At 28.8% G+C, this 18,496-nt stretch overlaps 1 protein-coding gene across 1 annotated transcript in view; it reads left to right on the top strand.

Annotated features, from left to right (window-relative positions):
* The window catches only part of Hem (Nck associated protein 1 Hem), a 106,614-nt gene extending 88,664 nt beyond the window's left edge, over positions 1 to 17,950 (top strand). Inside the window, exons 19-23 of the mRNA XM_075362164.1 lie at positions 2,601 to 2,755; positions 5,174 to 5,258; positions 11,064 to 11,287; positions 13,449 to 13,538; positions 15,377 to 17,950. Of these exons, the coding sequence (XP_075218279.1) occupies positions 2,601 to 2,755; positions 5,174 to 5,258; positions 11,064 to 11,287; positions 13,449 to 13,538; positions 15,377 to 15,490 (668 nt within the window). The 3' untranslated portion in view covers positions 15,491 to 17,950. The remainder of the gene's footprint in view (positions 1 to 2,600; positions 2,756 to 5,173; positions 5,259 to 11,063; positions 11,288 to 13,448; positions 13,539 to 15,376) is intronic.
* Positions 17,951 to 18,496: the final 546 nt, after the last annotated feature.

The following is an 18,496-nucleotide window of genomic DNA, read 5'->3' as shown; positions in this document are numbered from 1 at the left end:
TGTGAAACTTAAACAACTTTTTAAATTAATTGACTTTAACTATTCTTTCCTGTGATGTAAACGTGTTTGTTTAGAAACATGTTCAAATGAGTTTTAAGGTATTCTAAATTCTTAAATATAAAGAGAATTATATGAATACCCAACTATTGATTAACCAGGAAACAGTTTTCAGGTTAACTGTGGTGGGTCATATGATAATGAAAATTCTTGAAAATTAATCATTGCAAAATAAAGATAGCTATTTATGTTTGCAGTGTTTATATAATAGAATTTTAAGAATCTATTTCTTAAAATTGTAGAATTATAGAATTTAAGAATCTATTATAAAATTTTTTGAATCTATTTTTCATTTTATGGAGAAAATCTACTTGTATCTGAGAAAAAAATTTACAGACTTGATGAGACCATGATCTTTATTGAGCTGAACAGTAGATGCACAAATTAAATTTGTGCATCTGGTTATAAATTGTGTAAAGAAACATCCGACTGATACATTGCTCTAACAACCAGGAACACACAAACTGAAATTACTAGTGATAGGTAAAATTAAAAACTGAGATCCTTCAAAGGAAAAGAAGCAACTAGTCTGACAATTATTATTACACTGTCTCAGATAAAGAAGCCTGCCAAAGAAAGCTTATGTTATAGATAATGTTCCTTCACAGCCCAGTAAAGAGTTTTAAAAGGTGGAAGGTTGCAACATTTGTGTAAAAATTTTACTATTGAAAGTAGTATCATGTTTAGTTTACGGACCAGGAAGTCAATTCTTTTATGAAAAGGAAGTGTTGTTCAAATTCGTTGCATAAAAGAATCAATGAGGGAAATGGTCTTTGATCTTTCTGGTCCGATTTCACTGTATGTGATACCAACTACAAAATGACTTTATAAGTTAACTGTACATTTTCAGTGGCTTGAAAATATATTGATGAGTATTAATAAATTCTCTTATACCACATACAATTTCTCTTTTTTTATATTTTCTATGACTGGCTGTTAAATTAACACTTATATCTAACAATTATTTTTGTAAATAAAATGGCCTTGAATATAAAATTTAATTTCAGAATAATTTTTCCAGAAAAATTGTTCCTGAACAATTTCAAACTAAATAGACTTAATATTATATAACAATTTTCCAACAAAAAAAAAAGTTACATAATATTCAGGCCAATACAGCATATTATAGAAGTGGTTATATTTTTTGTTTTATTGATTTTATCTCTTATAATGAAGATCAGTAAATGTTCTTGGGGTAATGAATGTGATTACTCATGGAGTATAAACCTAAAACTATTTATTTATAGTGTATTTTTCAAACATATAGAGGTATTACCTACGTGTCATAAGACAGGAAATAACTGGTTAGATTCCTGTATCTTAAAAATGATTACAAAGAAGTCAAAAATAGTGATTGAACTCAATATTTATTTATTCATTATAACAATCATTATAAGAACACTGTGTGATTCCTCAAATAAACTCCCATATTAATTAGGTACTACATACCTAAGAACTTAGAATTGATAAAAAAAATCAATTGTAAATCAATAAATTTAAAGTTTAAAAGAGAATTCCAACTACAAAGAGGGCTATTTTTTACCAATAGTATGCAATTTCAAACATTTTGCTTCTTTGCCATTTAAAGTGTGAGCTAAAATCACCACCTTCTTAATCTTTAATAGTAAACAATAGTTACTCCTTGTATGACTGTATAGAATGAGAAAACCAGAGGTTGAGCTATGAGAAAGAGGTAAGATTTAGATGTAAAGTTTTGAAAGAAAGAGTAGACCATTAGCAATGGCATGAAGGATGCCGTAGTGGATTATAAATAATGTAAAATTTGCCTTGCTTTTAATGATAGTTTATTAAAATTCTGCCTTAGATTGTCTGTAGTAAAACTAATTAGGTGTGTAATATTATATCATTATTAGTCATTAATTTCACATCCTCATTTAAGACAATTAATGAATCAGTCCTGGCATCTAAGAGTAAGCTACACCTTGTGTCGACTTACTGAACAAACATACAGAAATTTATTGCATCTTTACTTATCAAAGAGAATTGATTATGTTGGCTTTTTCAACTCAGTGGATCATATGCAGCAGCCTGTTAATTAACTCATAATGTCTGTATGTTAAAAAGTAGCCAAGATATTTTTTGTGACTTTGTATGCTTCAACCAATAAAAGATATCAAAATAGGAGCGCTCTGTCTATTTAATTTTCAGAAAAATAATCTATTTACATTAAGTAGAAGCATCAAAGTTAATATTAAGTGATACAAATAATGATTAGCTGTGAAGAACAAACCAAGAAGTTAATGTCAACATAAACCAGAATGAATTTTTGTATGAAATTATGCTTTGGCTATGTAAATGAATGAAATGGATTGAAACTGACTAAATTACATGGTGATTGTTAGTCATACCTTCAGCTTAAGGTCTCTTCTTCTTTCCTTCCCATTGCATGAACTTGTAATTTCTTTTAAGTTTACTTTTATTTGTATTTCTTGATATCGTATATTTATATTCTATTTTAAACAATTTGATTTCTGAGGAAATCTTTTAAATTTTACTACATGACATGTAAAAACTTTTTTCAGATGTAGATAATGTTTTGCAGCGTATGACTATTGTTGGTGTGATACTGAGCTTTCGTCAATTGGCGCAGGGTGCTCTGGTAGATGTTCTTGAAGAGAGAATTCCATTCCTTCTTAGCTCAATTTTAGATTTTCGTCATCATGCGGGTGATCCTATGGTAATTTACTAACAGAATTTTTTTTAAAGTTTTAATATGTTTCATTTTTATTTATAAGTTTTATTTATAGTTTTAATATTTTGGATGCTTTATGTCAGATGTAAGAAAAATTCTTTTATGATTTGAGGTGTTATTTTTTTATTTTACAATTTCTGTTGGTTAAAGGCTGACTGAAAAATTAACTAGAATGATTTAAAATTATTAATCTCTTGAAAATTAACTGTACTAAAATGCAGTCTGAAGGCAACCAAGTTTATAAGAAACTAAATTTTAGCATAATAAATCCAGGTTTTATTTTAGAGTGGGACTGGTGAGGATGTGATGTTTTAAAGCTTTATATGAGTATTAATAAAAAGTAAATGAATTAATGATCAAATTATTTTATTTATTTCATACACAAGATAAAAAAAGAAAGAAAGAAATAGTAAAACTTATTTTCAATTATTACTGGTTTTAATATTTTCCTGCTTGTAACACCATTTTTGGTTTATTCTGCCAAAGCCTATAAGAAAAATGTTAAAATTTCATTTTTGTAACAGTATTGTTAATTTTAACTCCATTGAAAAAATCTATAAAAATGGTTTTTTAAAATTTTTTATTATTGATGTTCATATTCAGTTTTTCATTAATGGAAAAGAAATGTAAGAATGAAAAATTTTGAGTAAAAAATTACATTTTTGTCTTTGTATGAGTTGGCAATGGTAATAGCAGTCATCACTACACATTGGCGCATTCATAGCTTGTTAACAGCAGGTTATGTTCTGAGCATTTAATAAAGGTGATGGTTTTGCTGTTAGGGTTTTACGTTTTTTTTATGTAACTTTATGCAGTTATTAAATGAAAAAAATGTTTTAATCATTAGCAACAAAGCTTGATGTTTAGCATAAGTATTTGGAGTTTAATGCAGATATGCATAATATTAAGAATATTTTGCATGAGGAAAATATACAAAAAAGTTTTTCTCATTTTGCTATTTCATGATTTTCATACTTGTAATACTAACTGGCATTAGTGATTATAATTTGTATAGGTTCTTAAAAAGCAAAAAGTGCAGCCAAATATTATATATAGTGGTGAGTGAATGTATGTATGTACGTATAAGTATCGTAACCTAACAGTTGTGGGTGACCTGAGATGGGTCACAATTCTCTTCCAAGATAACATAACCATCTTTAACAAAAACAAGCATCTCGTACCAGGTGAACTAGGGAAAGTGAGGTGCGGGATGTTTTTCATTGACTTCTTTATTGAACCAAATACACAGTCACCTATCAGCAGCCAAGCCCACTAAAATGTACATGATATTCAGTCTATCAGGTGACACCTTCATTTTGTTTACCACAAAGACAAGGTTGTATAATAAACATCATTACTTTTAGATAAAGCAATTCTCATTAGTGCCTCTTGAACTTCAGGTACTTTTATACATCACAGTTTATAAAAGAGATTGGGAAAGATTTTATAAAGTAACAGACTAATATATCCATTTCTGTAGTGAAACAACATGTTATATACACTGTTTTAATCCAACAGGGGAGTAAATAGCCATATTAAATTGAAAAACAGTTCCAAATGTAATATTTAATAATTAATAATCTACAAAGGATCAAATTAAATTGTTTGTGAATTTATTTTCTTGTCAGTGCAAATCCGTAATATTTTTGTTTATTCATTATCTTTGTCATAGAAATTACAATTTTTGTATGTAATATAAATAACCTAAGACTTGTAAAAATTTTGGGGGAGGGTTAAAATGCAGTCTAATAAACTAATTTATAAATCTTTTTTGAAATTACTAGTAATAATGTTAGCGTCAGTAGTATTGTTGTGTTTGGTGTTCATTGAATGGAGGGAGATGTATTTGTTATCCTCTTAGCTGTTTCACATATTCAATAATCAGTTAAACTTTTTAATATCTAAAATATTTTATGAAAAAGAAAATCTACATACTAGGGTTTAAATTGTTCTTAAAATTTATGAAAACTGTGTCATTTCTTTCAGATTTGGTATGTGCAAAAGGATTCGTATGATTATGGAAAAATTATTTTAAAGTGAGCTAAAACTTAAGCAAACTGAATAAACTTATAAGCTATTTGGTTAGAAATTGAACAGATAGTAACCAGATACATATTACAGGTGTTATTGTGAAGTATATAGTTTGTAATGATATGGAACTAGTGTGAGTTTTCAGCACTGATTTCAAGATAGGATGGTAATAAGATTTTTATAATTTGAGCTTCAGCAGATAAGTTTATTTTTGTTTTATCTTATAATTTTTTTTTTACCTAAAGTCTACTTATACATATGTTCCAAATGCTGTTGTTTGTTTATTAGATATAAAAAAATTTACATATTTTTTGTTTTACTTTATTCTTAGTGGTTTTTTTTCAGTTATTTATGTTGTTTTGGTTCTTACAGGTCGTCAGTGAAATGGCATCTGCAGCTGGCTTGCCGTGTAAGGTTGATCCGACTTTAGCAGCAGCCCTTCGAAACCAAAAGAATGGTAATGATTATCATATTCCTTTTATTCTATCAAATGTTAATGCTTACTGATTTCTTTTATATTGTTTTTGAATTCACTGATTCACCTAGTATCTGCCAGTAAAATTAAAAAGTGTAAAATTTATTTTATTCTAAATGATAAACAGTATTATCTTTACTTGGTAATTGATACACCGGTCTGTGACACCCTTCTCATACAAGCCTACACATTATATTCATAGAAATTTACTTTTAAAAAATGGGCAATGTAAATATCTTTTGGAATACATATGTTTACAAAAGTGAAAGATATGTAGTTGATCTTTAAGCCACCAAAAGCCCTGTTGTTTTTCATGTTTCAAGCACTGTTGTTTTTTTTTTGTGATAAAGTAAATTAGGGAATAATAAATAATGAATTCATCTCTCTGCGCTGTAAATTAGAGCATGGATTCATCTCTCTGAACTGTAGTTTTTTTTTTAAGATATGCAATTGAGTTTGTAAAATTTACTTTCTTGTTTGCCCTAAAATGATAGGTTAAATTTAGATAAATGAAACTCAAAGTGACTCGTCGATGATGAACACAAGTAGTTCAACAGTAATGTACAGATACTTGAAGATTGTTTCCCTTTGCTGCTTCAAATGAAAGTATTACATTGTTTGTTGCAGTTATTCTCTTAAGTTGTTTAGTGATGTATTCTTTAACAAATAAAGATACAATTCTATTGTAGAAAGAATAACACTACTTAATGATCACTAGGTCAAAACAAATGTTATTACTGGCAAGTTACTTGCTTTCTGTCACGGAGACACAATAAAAATGTATGGCCCATATTCTCCATTCAAGCATTTATAGTATTTATCAAAGCTACAAGGTTTCTTTGTGGTAACTTATAAAACTCGATATCAGCAGTCTTTTATAAGCCACACGAAATGAATGCTTTAATTTTGAATACAAATAGGTTGTACTTACAAAAATAACTTGTAATTAATTTGTTTATATATTAAATTAAAAAATATTTTTTTAAATGAGAAAAAAGGTTGTTAGCTGTTAGGTTCTATCCTTTCTTAATTTTTATAAATATCTTTTATGTTTTAAGCTCAATGAGGGCAAAGTGCTTGAGGAAAAAGTGTATTAGTAAGATTAAATAAAGGAGATGACAAAAAGACTATTCTTTTAATGAAGTAGTTTGAAAATTGATTAAAACCAAAAGACTTTTAGTTTAAGTGACTGGTTATCAATTTTTACATCACTTTGACCAGCAGGAGTCCAGTCAAATGCGTGTGTTACATTGTTTTACAATCTATATTTTATTTATTTTTCGATTACTGCTGTTACCTTTTCAATGTTACTAATGCTGGGCACAATACTTGCAAAAGGATTTATACAAAATTATTGTATAAATCAGAGACTGTTGTTATTAGTGAATGAATGCATCACCTTTATTCATAATTACTTAAAGCCATTTGCCAGATAGCTTTTAGACTGAGAATATTAAAATCATAAAAGAAAAGGTTATCTCGTATAATTTTTTTTTAGTTCATTGATGTACTATTACAGTTTATTTTTTTAACTATTATTGTTTTTAATTTATTTTTTTTAAATTAATATCACTAAGACTACAAACCAATCAAAAAAAAAGATTAGTGATAAACTGAGAACAATTTAATTGACAATTGTTTCCTGATTGACCTGATCAATAGCCTGAGTGAAGGCTAAATATTCTTTAAGTGTTCAAGCTTTAGACTCTCTATGTTAACGTCAGGTAAAAACATTAGTGTGACTGTATACCTGTAACCCTGTTACTGACTGTAAACCTTATTATTGTGTGCGAAACCATTGAAGATGCAATCTAAACAAGAAATTAGAGCTGACCGGGATTGTAAAATAAAAAATTTTATAGTGGATATTTTTTATATACAATTTAAATTCGGATACATCATGTCCATCAAAAGCAAAATTCCTTCTCATATATAAACATTGGTTTTCAAAGTGAATGTATGCGATCATAATCAATAAATCTTACTGCATCTTCATCTTAACACCAGAAACTGGGGCTTGCTACATTTACTTCTAAAACCGGCTTTCCATATTCTTTTATCAAATTATCATTATTGTAAGTAATATCAACATCATCATTTTCTTCTGCCTGCACTAACCACCAGCAAATAAAAGTATATGTACCATCACCATTTTTCTGTGCATTATGAGGGTTGTCTGAAAAGTTTTGATCCTCAACATGAAGATGGCAGCACTCTTCAGCAAAAGTTAGGGAATGTATTTGCACATGCGTTGAAAGGTACTCACTAAAATTTCAGCCATTTTGGATGTTCAGTTGTTTGATAATTGTTTAAGTAAGGGTCATTGTAAGTATTTTTGTGAGAATGAAAAAATTTGAATATCATGCCGTGATTAAATACTTGGATTTGAAAGGCAATACGCCTACGTAAATTAAAATTGAGCTGGATGCTGTTTACGGGGGCTCTGTCCCATCATTTGCCACCGTGAAAAGATGGGCAGCAGAATTTAAACATGGTCATACCAGCTTGGTTGATGATGAGCATTCAGGATAGTCAAAAACTGCAAATACCACTGATATCATTGAAAAAGTTCAGCAAATGGTACTGGATAACCAACGAATTAAGGTTAGAGAGATAGCAGAGGCTATGAGCAAATCGAAAGAACATGTTTGTCATATATTAACTGAAGAATTGGATGTGCGTAAGCTATCCATGTGTTTGCTCAATTTGGACCAAAAACACATTCGAATGGGCATTTTCAAGGCTCTGCTGGAGCAGTTTAAACAAAACAAGTCAGATTTTTGCATTGATTCATTGTAGATGAAACGTGGATCCACCACTACACTTCTGAGACAAAACAACAGTCAAAAGAGGTTAGAGCATCGCTGGAAAAACGTATCAACTTGAAAGGAGACTTTGTTGAAAAATAAAATTATATTTGACAGAAAAAATATGTCTTTTATGTCAGGCTCAAAACTTTTCAGACAACCCTCATATGTACACTGATTCTTTCAATGTATACCGTATACAAATTTTGAAAACAGTTAGCACAATAGAAAAGTTAGTTTGTTGCCGACATAGAAATCTGATAACACCCTTTCAGTTTTGATGTGGCTTCTATTCTGCTGAAAATTTTAATAGCCTTATTGAGCCAGGACTTATGCCACATATGCTCAAAGCTTGCTGAATTTTATTTACCTGTATGTTACCATATACCTTCCTTAAATTTTAAAATATTAAATATAAAATTCTGTTTACTTATTTCTGAAACTTCAACATCAGGAGAAAAGTAGCCTTCGATAGGTGCTATGGCATAATCCAAATTGTTGGATGGCGTATAAATTATTCCATGAGTTTGTGAAGCTTAACTATGATCATTCAACTAGTGTTGGGGAATGCCTCTCCTGCTGTGGAAAGTAGATAAAATCTTGACAAAACAGATTTTATTGTTTTTGGAACGCTGATGCTTATTAGCATAAATGAGCAGCTCAACTTGTGGTTCGAACAGATGCAGCTCTCGACCACTCCACCTAATGAGGGGAGTTTATCCCAGAGTTACTTTATATAATAGTTTTAGTCTCTTTAAGTTTAGTAGATGAGAGTTACTATCATTTAGAATGTTACAGTAGCAGACATAAAGTGTTATTAGGACCTGATCGGCTGTGTAACCCTCAACACTTTTTTTTAAATTTGTATGTTTTTATTTTCTTTTATTTATTGGTCATACCGATTTAATATCATAACAGTTCTTCAGAACAGACTCTCGATCTTTTGCACACATTCTTTCTGAGAATGTTATGATTATTATGTTTTGCTAGACGTGTTTTGTGGTTTGCAATCAAGGATCTAGTTTTACTACTGGAATATTTTATCCAAGAGGAGGCCATTGTGTTTCACTAAAAGAGAAGATGAATAAAGAGGATTCCTTCAATTCCTTTTAAAGTATGGCTGTAGTTTTTCATTAGTTTCAGCCATGCTGTACTCAAAGTCTGGCATATCCTAACACTTCAAGTTTTTATTATTAAAGTTCTATTGACTAGTTATCAGTCGATATCCTGACTGACTTGAGATACACTCTCTGATTCAGTTGGTTCCTAAATGTACCTTTCATACTGGCAGACTTATTTTCTGCATAAAAGCTCTCCAACATTTTGCAAGCTAGCTTTTGTTATATCTCTGTTATAACTTTTCTTGCAGTATATTCTGCAAATTTTATCACCTAAAAAAAAATTTTATGACTTCTTGTTTGGTATGTTCTCCTTTTTTTATTTGACTCTCTCCCCTATTAACCTCCTTTCTGTAGCATTTCATTACCATTTTACTCTTCACTTCTTTACTCTTCTTTTTCATTTAGCGTTAAACTCCTCCACCCAGACAATGAATTCATTTCATTCATTACTGATAGCTTATCCTAGGTTCAGCAGAAATAATAGTCTTATCAGTAAATCAATAATATTAATTTTTTCTCTGGATTGTTATTCTACTCAAGTCTCTTTTAATTCTTTTATTGCCTACTCCACTTAAAAATTAGGATGTAATGGGGACAGGCTGAAGCTACATCCTCATTCTCCACTTCTCCTCATTTCTTCATTCTCCACTTTTATTATACAATCGCTGATTGTAATACAAATTAAAAATAGCTATCAGTTATTCTTATACTATGAATAGGAATTTATAGAATCTTTATTTAACAGAAAACTAGTTCATACTAGTTATATAATTTTAATCCTATTGAAATTTTTTTGGCACACTGTCAGAACAGTTGTGGTTTGAAGAATATTTTTCATTGTTGTTTATTTGTACACATTTTTAATGTGCTTTATATTTTTAGTTAGTATACCTTGTGGGAAAAATCGATTGTCATTTTTAATTGATTTCAGATTGCAAATTTTCATGATATATCTATTGAATTAACACCAATATTTGAACATTTTATAACTGTTGGGAGGAATCTTTCTGTCATTGTCATTTTTTGCATCAGTTCAGGTAGTTGTTGTAGATAAAATACGAGACAAAACTGATGTTGTTTTTTGAAGTACATTATTACCAGTTAGTTACATTAACGATTTGTAAGTACAGAGTTAATTTTTATAATCATTAGAAATAATCATTGATAAACACATTGATATAAATGATTTTATTATGGAGTTATCTATATATAATTCTCATTACATGGTCCCTATCTCTTTAAAATAACCTGTATAATAGATTTTTTATACTTATTACAGGAATACAGCAATAGGGGAAGTTAGAGCTTCATATTGTATGATAATTTCTTCTTATTTTATGTAAAATCTATTTTATGTGCAGATAGAATTTTAGATTAATGATCTGTGCATGGTCTGTTTGTTATATGTTCAAATTTTTTGAATTTATTTCAGTATTACTGCTCAGAAATGCTATCTTCATATTTTAATGAATAAGTGATATGAAAAATTGCCAGACCCTTGCTAGTAATTTTGGGGAGCTTAACAGAAAATAAAAAGATAATATTTGAACCTTTTGTTGTGTAACTGATGAGTACATATAACTATATTTTTTTGAAAACATTAAATTTTTTATATTAATGTTTTTTAGATTTCTAAAGTGAAAATTTCAGCAAAAGTTTCCATTATGTGCATTAACGTCTGAGAACCGTGTAAGTGAAGCAATTCTCAGACATAGTATCAAAGTTAATCTCTTGAAAAACTTTGATATTCAACTAAAATATTTTAAGTATAAATACTCTTCATTCTAGGGATGTTGTGTTTCGTATAGAAAAATATTTACATTTATACAGCTATTTTTATTATGTTTTTAATTTTACAGAGACTGATGAAGATGAACATTTACTAGCATGTTTATTAATGGTATTTGTAGCAGTTTCAATTCCCAAGTTGGCTCGAAATGAAAATTCATTTTATAGAGCATCATTGGAAGGACACTCAAATAATATTCATTGTATGGCTGCAGCGATTAATAATATATTTGGTGCTCTATTTACAATTTGTGGCCAAGGAGATATAGAAGACAGAATGAAAGAATTCCTTGCGGTAAATATTTTTATTTTAAGAGTGCAACAGTATATTATTAAAACATAAAGTTCTGATTCATTTAATTTCATAACTGAATTTCCAAACTAAAACATGCAGTTAAAATCTATACATTTAAAGTATAGTCTCCATCTTAAATTATTAGAATTTAAACAGACTTCATATACGATAGAGAATCAGCTGGAAAGCATTTCTTTCTTCTTCAGTTGTAACATGTAGTGTGCCATTTTGCAGTCCATCTCTGATGGCCAAAATAATTAAAAATGAATCTGTACAAAAACTTTGTTATAATATATCGGCTTAAAAACTGATAGTATTGATGAAAAATATTCAGTGAAAAAGTTATTCCCATGGCATCACTTGTGTTTCCTTCTTTTTAACAAATGGCCTGAGCAAACTACCTCAAACAGGATGGAAAGTGATGGAAAGAATTATGCTAAGTCAAGTAGTGTTAGAGTTATTACAGTTTGGTTCAGATAATTTCAAAAACAGAGTTTGTTAACAGATTGTTTTTCAGAAACAATATGCTAACAACGGATTGTTAGCATAGTTTTACCACACCTGCTGAACAGTAATAAATTTAAATATCTTAATCAGATGGATATGTAATTATACTGTACTAGTACATTATATTGATAATGTTAGGAAGGACTACGCATGCCCAAACAAAGATCCATGAATAAAAAAACCGTGGACCAATATTTTCAAGAAATTTTTAGTCTGTTGTGCATACCTTTTTCAAACAATTTTAAAAATATAGTGAAAGTGAAATTGGTTTAAAAGTAACAAATGAAATTACTGTGTGATTAGAGTCACACAGACACATATGATACGCATTTGAAGGGGGGATAACAATAGAAGTTTTAAGGTGCAACTTACCCCTTTAGTTCAAACTCATCTTTAGTTTTAATTTGGAAATTATCCCATTGGGATATTAAATATGTAAGAGGGAGAGCCTTTCAAAGTAAAGACAGGAATTTCATTAATGTATGTATACTCTTTATATGTAAAATAAATATAAAAATAACTTTTTGGATGTCGACTGAAATTAAAAATACTGGTTTTAAACCAAACTATTAAACCTTGACTATCAGTGGGACTACTTAACTATTGACCTTGTTATCAGTGGGTCAGTATTCTTTGAAATAACGTACAATTTTCATTGCATTCTGTTAGAGTAGGAAGTCTTTGCATTTTAGATGGAGTTATTTGACTCCATCTAACTCTGATTAATATAAGGGTATATTGGGTGTTTATGAAACAATGAGTATAGAGAATAATTGAGTAATGGCCAACAATTTCATCCTCCATCATGATATCATTTTATGTCGCACATCACAAAAGCGATGTGTGACAAAAATTGCAGTACTTTTTAGTGCTGCAATTTCTGTTACATAAAACCATTACAGTGTTTCCTCATCCATTTTATTCATTTGGTACTTTGTGACTGGGCCTTCCCTGAAGTCAAAATGAGCATGAGAGATAAATGTTTTGAATTGATTTAGGATGTCAAGGAAGCCACAAAATGTAACTACAGACACTCATGAAATAGGACTTTTTAAAGCTGCTTTGAAAGATGGCAAGAATGATGGGATAGGTGTGTTTAAAACAAAGGGAGATTATCTTGAGGGGAATAATGTATTTTTTAATGTAATAGATTTTTTTATTTAAACATTTACCATATTTTTTTATCATACCTTGTGTGCTATGCTTACTCGTATATAACTTAAAATTCTCAATCATTTTTTACAAAGCCTAAATGCTGCTGTTGGACAATCCTCTGATACTGGACAATATTTTCATTTTTTTGTATCTTTGTAATGATACAGCACATCCTTATGAAATATCAGACAGTTACTGCATTGAAGCCCATTGATCCTACTGCCATTGTATTTTCTGTAATGCTAATGAGAACATTTCATGTCATAGTATTTATGATTTAGTTTTGCTTGTTAAACAATAGAATATGATGACTACAGAAAATTACAATTATAGCAAAACAAATGGGAAAATGTCAATTCTTAGATCTGTAGCATAGTTAGTTTTGTTATTTATGCTTACTATTTATATAATCAGTGGTTGGCATTTTACTGATAATTGTAGATTTATTTTTTCATTTAGATTATCTATTGTTATACAACATGAATTATCCATTTTTTAGCTGGCATCTTCAAGTTTACTTCGGTTAGGACAGGAAGCAGACCGAGAAATGATAAAAAACAGAGAATCTGTATATTTGCTACTCGATCAGGTATACAGTATAGAATATTTATGAATTTGTTATTCTTGATTTATATTTTTATGTTAATGCAGGAAAGAAGAATTATATAAGAGGTATACAGATATCAGATGTAAGCAGTAGTTAGGAGATTAATTGTTGATAAGAGGTTGTTTAATTTGTGTTTTTGCTTTAATCATGTAATATTGTGAACTGAATCCATTGAAAATTGTCTTGGTGGGTACCTCCAAATGCAGACAACTCTTTTGTAATGGCAGATTTTGGAATCAAAGAATTTTATATATTTTATTTTATGTACTCTATTGGCTAGATGCAGAGAGTAAAAAACAGACTTATAAATCAACTTCCCTGTTTGGAAAATAAAATGCCAACAGTATTGTCTGCTGTCATGGTGAATTAGTTGAATTACAATGAAATCACAATAAAATATGGTTGATGTTACTTAGAATAATTTAAGTGAGTTAATCATATAATTTTTACCTTTATTTTACAAATATAAATAGTAGGATCACATTGTTACCACATTTTAGTGATACTGATATAAATTTTACTACTGATAGCGATACCAAGGAGCTAACTACTATTTTTTTAATTTCCTGTATTACCAATGATTAGTCATCATTTTTTCTTTGTTGTGGATCAGAAGGAAGGCTTACAAAAGATAACAAAACAGTGTACTATCAATATCTGTACGTGCTGGAGGCGGTGAAATATTTTGCAGTTTTTTTATGTCCCTTGAAATACACTTGTTATACTCATTGTGTATAACATGGATTTGATTTTCATTGGTCATTATAAAATAGTACGTAATATAATATCCTTTTAAATTAAATTTTTCAAGCATGGTACCATTGGTAAAATATAATATTAAAAACAGCTCACCAATATATTATTTGGTATATTAGTCATAAGTTAAATTGAAGTAATTATATCCGTTTTGTAGGTCACAATTGTTATCTTAAATTTCACAATTCTTTCGTAACGATTGTGACACTTACGATACAGATGTAATCATTTTAATTTAACTTATGACATTTACAAAATTTGTACCTCATGACAATCAATTGTTATGTCATGTTTTATCATGTGAATTTTATTTTTTATTTATATTAATTCTAAATTATTATAAATTCCTCCTGAAGGTGGCAGACTAGCCGAAGACATTTGAGGAAATCAAATAATATATTGTAAGCTGTTTTTAATATATTTATAATAATTATACTTTTATTCGATGTATTTGTATGACCTTATCGATGTATTTATTTACTAATAATAATTTTTAATAGGCATAGTTGTCAGTTTGACTGAGCAATTCAGATTAGGACGGGTGTGTTATAGTGAGAAGGAAGTTTAAAGAAGGTTCTCTATGAAAATCGGTCAGTTATCAAGTAGTCTGAAGAATGACATCAGAAATTGAGGCCTTTCTCAAAAAATATTAATCAATAGTGTGTCACCTCTTGTCTAAAAAAAGTATAATCTAGACCCATTTACATAGAAAAAAGTCCATTAAAATGAAATTTGAGTTAATCTACATATTTACTGCCTTACTTTTATCTTATAATGTTTTTTCTGTTATTTTGCTGTAATCTAAAAAAAAAAAATATTGATTTATAAAACAGTAATCACTTCAATAGTTATCAGTTGTTGAATTTAGTCTTATTTAGAGTCAGTTAGATGTATTATACAGATGAAAATTATTGACTGTGTATCTTCTGTATGTTCATTTTGTTTGTGGAGAATTTTTCAGGTATGTTTACTTGTTAAATTGTAGCATTTTAATTTTTTATGACAGTGCTATTTTCTGTAAATTTTATACATTTTACTAATGATATCGACTTCATTTTTTTCAGATTGTTCAGGAATCTCCATTTCTTACCATGGATCTGTTGGAATCATGCTTTCCATACGCATTGATTCGTAATGCATACCATGCTGTTTACAAACAGGAACATTCACAAACATAATTTTGTCAAGCATTCTTACAAGACATTAAATTATTAAATAGAAATATTGGATCTTTTCTGTAACTTGTCCGGATGTCTGGGTTTCAATTATTTATCTTTTTCCCATCATTGTACAATTTTGTTTTATAACATAAATTTTATATCATCTTGTACGCCTGTAATTCATTGGAAATTAATGAGCACCCTTGTCATATTCATCCGTCAAGCGGTTTCAGTACTCTTGTTCCCCGTAGCTATAAAAGTTACAGGCTCATTTCATTGCAGAAGTAACTTCTATGAAGTACGACGATCAAACTAATGTTTTCTATCAGAAAACAGGTATTCAACAATTTTAACTTTTCTCTCTCCTGGTTAATATGAGATCTTTTGTAAACTATTTTGAATTCTGTTGAAAATTTAATCCTGAATAAAATTTTTTGAGTCAATAATATGTTCAGCCAAAAGTAAAGTGTAAAACCATTAGAGACAATATAATAAATTGATCAGTTAATTTTTATTAACGTTCAGGTCAATAAGACCTTGGTCACAGTGCCAATTTTTCAATAATAAAAAAATTATTAAATTGAAAGTAGAATAAACTTTAAGACTGTTTTTATAAATGGTTTTAAATTCCTTACAATGGAAAGATCTGACAATTTTAAAATATCTACTTTAATAAAATACTAAAATATCTACTAAAATATCTACGTTTAATGTGTATTTAATTCCTGGTTTTTAAATTTGATTAACTTCATCTTATTATTTTCTTTATTCAGTAGAATTCAGTTAATTCAGTCAAAGGGATAATTCCTTTGAATTCTCCCTTTGACCCCCCCACCCCTTGAGAAGGGGGGTAGAATTCAGTCAAAGGGACCAAAAAAAATTTTTAATTATTTTTGAACTCTTATCGAACCGGTTGAAATAGGATCATTCTGATGCTCTACAGACCAGATTTTCATCATTATAGTTTTCAGAATACTAGATATTACCGTAAACTTAAATAAATTAATTATAATTATTAAAATAAATTAAAAGTCTAGAGTTCAATACAGTAAAAGTACTGTAACAAGGAAAGCTGGAAGACATTATCTGCTAAGTTTAAAACATTTTTTTTTTTAGGAAAAACCAGTCTTATCAATGTAGTCTTCAAACATTAGTGTTATATGTAAAAATTGTATTAGCATTCTCAGTAATTGCCAAGTGTATAACATGATCTTTGCTCTTATTCCCTTTACAGCGATCAATATTGAAGACTAGCTAGCTATTGTAATTCCAAAAATCCTGATATTCAAATTTTGGCAGATCATTCTTACGGTTTTGTTTTTGAACAGATTGCATTTATTTTAATGTAAATATTAATGAGTACCATGTAAATATATTCAAAACTTTTTTTAATGTAATGATAGTATATTTTCAATGTTATGTAAGATTTTAACTAAGAAAATAAATTCTCAAAATTCTAATAGAGCTCAAAAACCAATTAATACTTCTACATACAGCACGTAAACAAAACCAGTGACAATGCTGTAAGTTGTAGTCAGTATTAAGAATTAAGTTTGTTATGGAACTTAAACTTAATCTAAAATGAATGAGTTGACTAGAATAACCTGAATTTCCAGAAAAGTAATATACATTTAAATTTTTGAGAGATATCCTTTTCACATAGCAGTGGCATTCATCATTTGTAGAATTTTAATCTGTCTTTTTATATTGGATTATGAGAACCAGTTAATCAATTTCAAAGAAATTTTTACTGTCTCTGTCGCAAAGCGTAATTGTGAGAAAAATGTAGGATTAAAAAACATTGTGCATGGGATGTCTCCTTTTTATAGTTAAAAATGGTTTTTTACTTTTTCCACAAAATTTGCACCAGATGATCTGTTCTTTATCGTTGTCAATATGTCTTATGAATCTTTTTCTAATGTAGGTGTGTCAGTGTATGTATTAGACAATAAAGTAGTTAAATTAAAGTAACGCTATAAGATATCCCATAAAATTATACATATTTGTTATTAATGGACAAAAATTAAGGCTTAAGTAAGGCTTTCCTAAAAGACTATTTATTAAACTTAAAAACTGCACCTTTTATCTTCAACCAAAAAATTGAGAGCAAAAATAAAAGTTTACCTGCAGATGAAACTAAAAAAAATATTATGAACACATGTAATGCTTACTTATTATATGGACTGGTGAATGTTCATTCTCTGTTCAGTCGTCCTGATTACGTCTATAAGTTACCCAGTGTTCAAGGAGATGCATCAATATGATTATTTGCTCTTCATATAAATTTTGTCTGCTTTTTAAAAACGTTTTTCAAAGTCAACTTAACAGTTTATTAATTATGATTAAAATATTTTCTGTTGTGTTAATTGTACATTTTAATCTTTTTTTATTTTTCTCCATTTCATTCCCTAAGACTTAGCTTTAATTTATTTATGTATTTATTTTGTTCTTATTATAATAAAAGAAATTTATGTTAAATATTTATGTAATTTTTGTTCCAATTGAAATTTGGCTAATACTGTTTACCTGAATCTGTTCACACCAGGTGAATCATTTTTTCCCCTTAAATTTACAACCATTTGTAGAAATAATACTGTAAACATTTGTGTAAATTTTTAGATATTTTTTTTTGATGATTATATCACAAAATCTGGGAAAGTGTTTATCAGCAGAACATGGCTAGTACAACTTCCACTGATTGTACTAATCTACAACAGTTTTGTTACACATGTAATTTTGGCTTAGTATTATTTATTTTTTTAGTCTAAATTCAAATTTGTTTTAAGAGCTTATTTTTTTGCATTTGTCACTCATAAAAAAATGAAAATTGTTAAAATAATTTATTTTCTCTATTAAGACTAAAAACTTGTAAAGATTTGTTGTGTGCGAGGTTTATATTAATAATGAATTATGAGTACCTGAATTTATTTATTATTTTTTTTTTTTGTCTTCAGTCTTTTGACTGGTTTGATGCAGCTCTCCAAGATTCCCTATCTAGTGCCAGTCGTTTCATTTCAGTATACC

Source organism: Lycorma delicatula, chromosome 4 (genome assembly GCF_047948215.1).
Source record: "Lycorma delicatula isolate Av1 chromosome 4, ASM4794821v1, whole genome shotgun sequence".
In the NCBI taxonomy this organism is placed as follows: Eukaryota; Metazoa; Arthropoda; class Insecta; order Hemiptera; family Fulgoridae; genus Lycorma; species Lycorma delicatula.
Note: the sequence above shows the minus strand (reverse complement) of the source record. Positions and strands in the feature narration are given on the sequence as shown.